Raw genomic sequence first — 2,747 nt, 5'->3', positions numbered from 1 at the left:
AATGAAGCCCAAGTTCCAAATTCAAATTAAGACAATCACCTGTTTTTGTAACCAATATGTTCTGAACATTTATGATAACACCGTTTTCACTTTTCACTGTTGCCAATAACACTTTCTTCTTCACATCTTATACATGTTGTAAATGCCAATTGAAACCCAGCTTGAAGACCACAAGGTGCAATGATTAAATAATCTTTGCGTTCTGTCTCCACCTAGTGGATTCCGGTGGTACTGCTGTGTAAGGCTACCACAAAAACATGAACTCTGTACATTGCTCTGTTTTAGTGGGAAAAATTAAAAATGAATTCCATGTTTGCATAAATGGCTTTGGATGAAAAGTTGAAAGTAAGACAGAGAAGATAGATTCAATTATTCATGAGATAAAATAGCTTTATTTATCATGCAAAGTGTCCGTTTGAGGACACAGATTAATAACATTGATAACAATCGAACTATAAAGAGCACACAAACATTTCAATTTTAAGGTAAATAAAAATCATCCTGAGCAGTGAGAGCCTCCATGACTGAACAGACACAGGAAGGAGCGCCACCCAAACAAAGTCCAACATCAACAAAACAACAACCTATAAGAGGTCAAAGTATCACCCATAAAGTATGACTGACAGCTGATCTCTGTGCAGTGAAGAAATGACTCAACAATGATAGAGACTTAATAAAGTAGAAACTAAAATAACACATTTTAGCCAACTGTTCCTGAAATGACTCCTGTCTATTTCAGTTTAATGAACTCAGCAGTGTCTCATCGTCTCATTATCTATAAGCCAAACTCCAGCATAAAACAGCCGAGTGAATGAGGTCTGGACTCTGTGGAGGAGGGTCATGGTTTTAGAGACTCTGTAGAAAGACAGAGGACCTGACACTTTATTACCGAATTTGTTGTGGTAAAATATGTAACTCTTTGTGTCACAATATAATGACCAAGATTTATTATTTAATCCAAATACACATTCATGTGTCCTGCTCTGCTGATATTAATTTATGTGACTGCTACAGCAACTACTTCTCCTCCTCCTGGCAGTTTCTGATTATGCGTCGATTATGTGATAAAAGCCGTCGTTGATGTGTGACTATTCTTGAATATGTTAAGAATCCAGCTCTGGTCTTTGGTTCTAACAGTAAAACATCCGCTTCAGTCTGTGAGATGTTTCTCCACATCATTGTCAGGATGTGCAGTATTTTATCTCTGGTTTCTGACACAGCTGCTGTCACATCCTCAAAGTACCTCAGAGGACGAACTTTGATGCTGGATGAGTGTGTAGACTCCCTGAGTGCAGACAGTGAGGGGTAGCTGTGTAGAAACTGGTTGTGATCCTCTGTGTGTGAGAGCTGCTCCAGCTCGGTGTCTTTCCTCTTCAGCTCAGAGATCTCCTGCTCCAGCTTCACCTGAAGCTCTTTGACTCGACTCACTTCAGTTTGCTGCTGGGATCTGAGCTGCTGTTTCACAGCAGAGCTTATTTGCTGGATGAAACGGATCAGCTCAGTGAAGCTCTTCTCACTGTCCTCCACTGCTTTATCAGCAGAGCCGTCGATGGCCTCCACCTCCTGTTGGAGCAGCTTCACATCTTTCTCTCGGTCCTGGATTCTCTGCTGGATTTGTTGTCGACTCCCCTCCAGCTCCTTCTGCTTCTCAGTCCTTTCTGCTGCAGCTGAGACTGTTTCATGGCCTTTATGTTCATCCATTAAGCAGAGATAACAGATACTCTGCTGATCAGTACGACAGAAAATCTTCATCACCTCATCATGACGAGAGCAGATGTGCTGCTGGAGCTTCTCAGAGGGGTCGACCAGCTTGTGTTTCTGTAATGGTGGAGCATCATAGTGAGGTTGAAGGTGTTTCTCACAGTAAGAGGCCAGACAGACTAGACAGGACTTGATGGCTTTCAGCTTCCTCCCAGTGCAGACATCACAGGCCACATCTTCAGGTCCAGCATAGTAGGGATCAGCTGGAGCAGCTTGGAGTCCAGTCTTCTTCATCTCCTCCACTAAAACTGCTAACATGGTGCTTTTCTTCAGGACAGGCCTCAGTGTGAAAGTTTCTCTACACTGAGGACAGCTGTGGATTCCCTTCTGATCCTCTCCATCCCAGTGGGTTTTAATACAGCTCATGCAGTAGCTGTGTCCACAGGGAATAGTCACCGGATCCTTCAGTAGATCCAGACAGATCAAACAAGAAAAGGTTTCCTGATCCAGCTGAACTTCTTTCTGCGCCATTTCACCTCTCAGTAACAATGACTGTGTGAGTTTCACTTCCTTACAACAGAAACAGGCGTGAGCTCTGATCTAAACATCATGCGCCTCTGCAGTGAATTGAACCAATCAGCTCTGACCGCTCAGCACAGGTTGGTTACGCCCATCAGCAGGTTTTTAGATCTGAAGGGGAGGGAACGAGCAAATATGTGGACAAAGTGTAGCTCTTTATATAACAGGAAGAAGGAGGAGTTATCAGACTTGATCTGATATCAGGAAGAGGAGCAGCTTGAAGCAGATACTATGTGTTTAACCCTTTTTATAGAGCACATTTGAATAGACTGATCAGCTCAGATTTTGATTCTTTCTTTGATTTCTAGGTTTGGAGATATATCAACGTTATTTAAAAAAAAAACTATGTTTTCATGATTTTTAGAACACTATCCAGTCTATTAACAACATAAGAAATATGAGATCAGCTGTATTTCATGTTAAAAGCCTTTAAGAAAAAACACAAACATTTTGTTTTATAGTTTATT

The 2,747-nt window shown here is 41.6% G+C and overlaps 1 protein-coding gene across 1 annotated transcript; it reads right to left on the bottom strand.

Moving 5' to 3' along the window:
• Positions 1 to 749: 749 nt before the first annotated feature.
• Positions 750 to 2,435, bottom strand: LOC140281717 (tripartite motif-containing protein 29-like). The gene is made up of 2 exons (XM_072376208.1): positions 1,136 to 2,435; positions 750 to 855 (listed from the first exon to the last, which is right to left on the bottom strand). Exons 1-2 carry the CDS (start codon positions 2,230 to 2,232, stop codon positions 750 to 752), a joined length of 1,203 nt encoding a protein of 400 aa, XP_072232309.1. The 5' UTR covers positions 2,233 to 2,435.
• Positions 2,436 to 2,747: the final 312 nt, after the last annotated feature.

The sequence above is a fragment of the Leuresthes tenuis genome, unplaced genomic scaffold (genome assembly GCF_036924035.1).
Source record: "Leuresthes tenuis unplaced genomic scaffold, fLeuTen1.0.hap1 SCAF_22, whole genome shotgun sequence".
In the NCBI taxonomy this organism is placed as follows: Eukaryota; Metazoa; Chordata; class Actinopteri; order Atheriniformes; family Atherinopsidae; genus Leuresthes; species Leuresthes tenuis.
This window is presented reverse-complemented; position numbering and strand designations above follow the sequence as displayed.

Bases quoted from the DNA above. Each gene is read 5' to 3' on its own strand.
- LOC140281717 (XM_072376208.1), bottom strand. From the start codon at position 2,232: ATGGCGCAGAAAGAAGTTCAGCTGGATCAGGAAACCTTTTCTTGTTTG. The intron at 856-1,135 runs GTTAGAACCAAA...GTCTTTCTACAG, and splicing joins ACTGAAGCGGATGTTTTACT to AGTCTCTAAAACCATGACCC.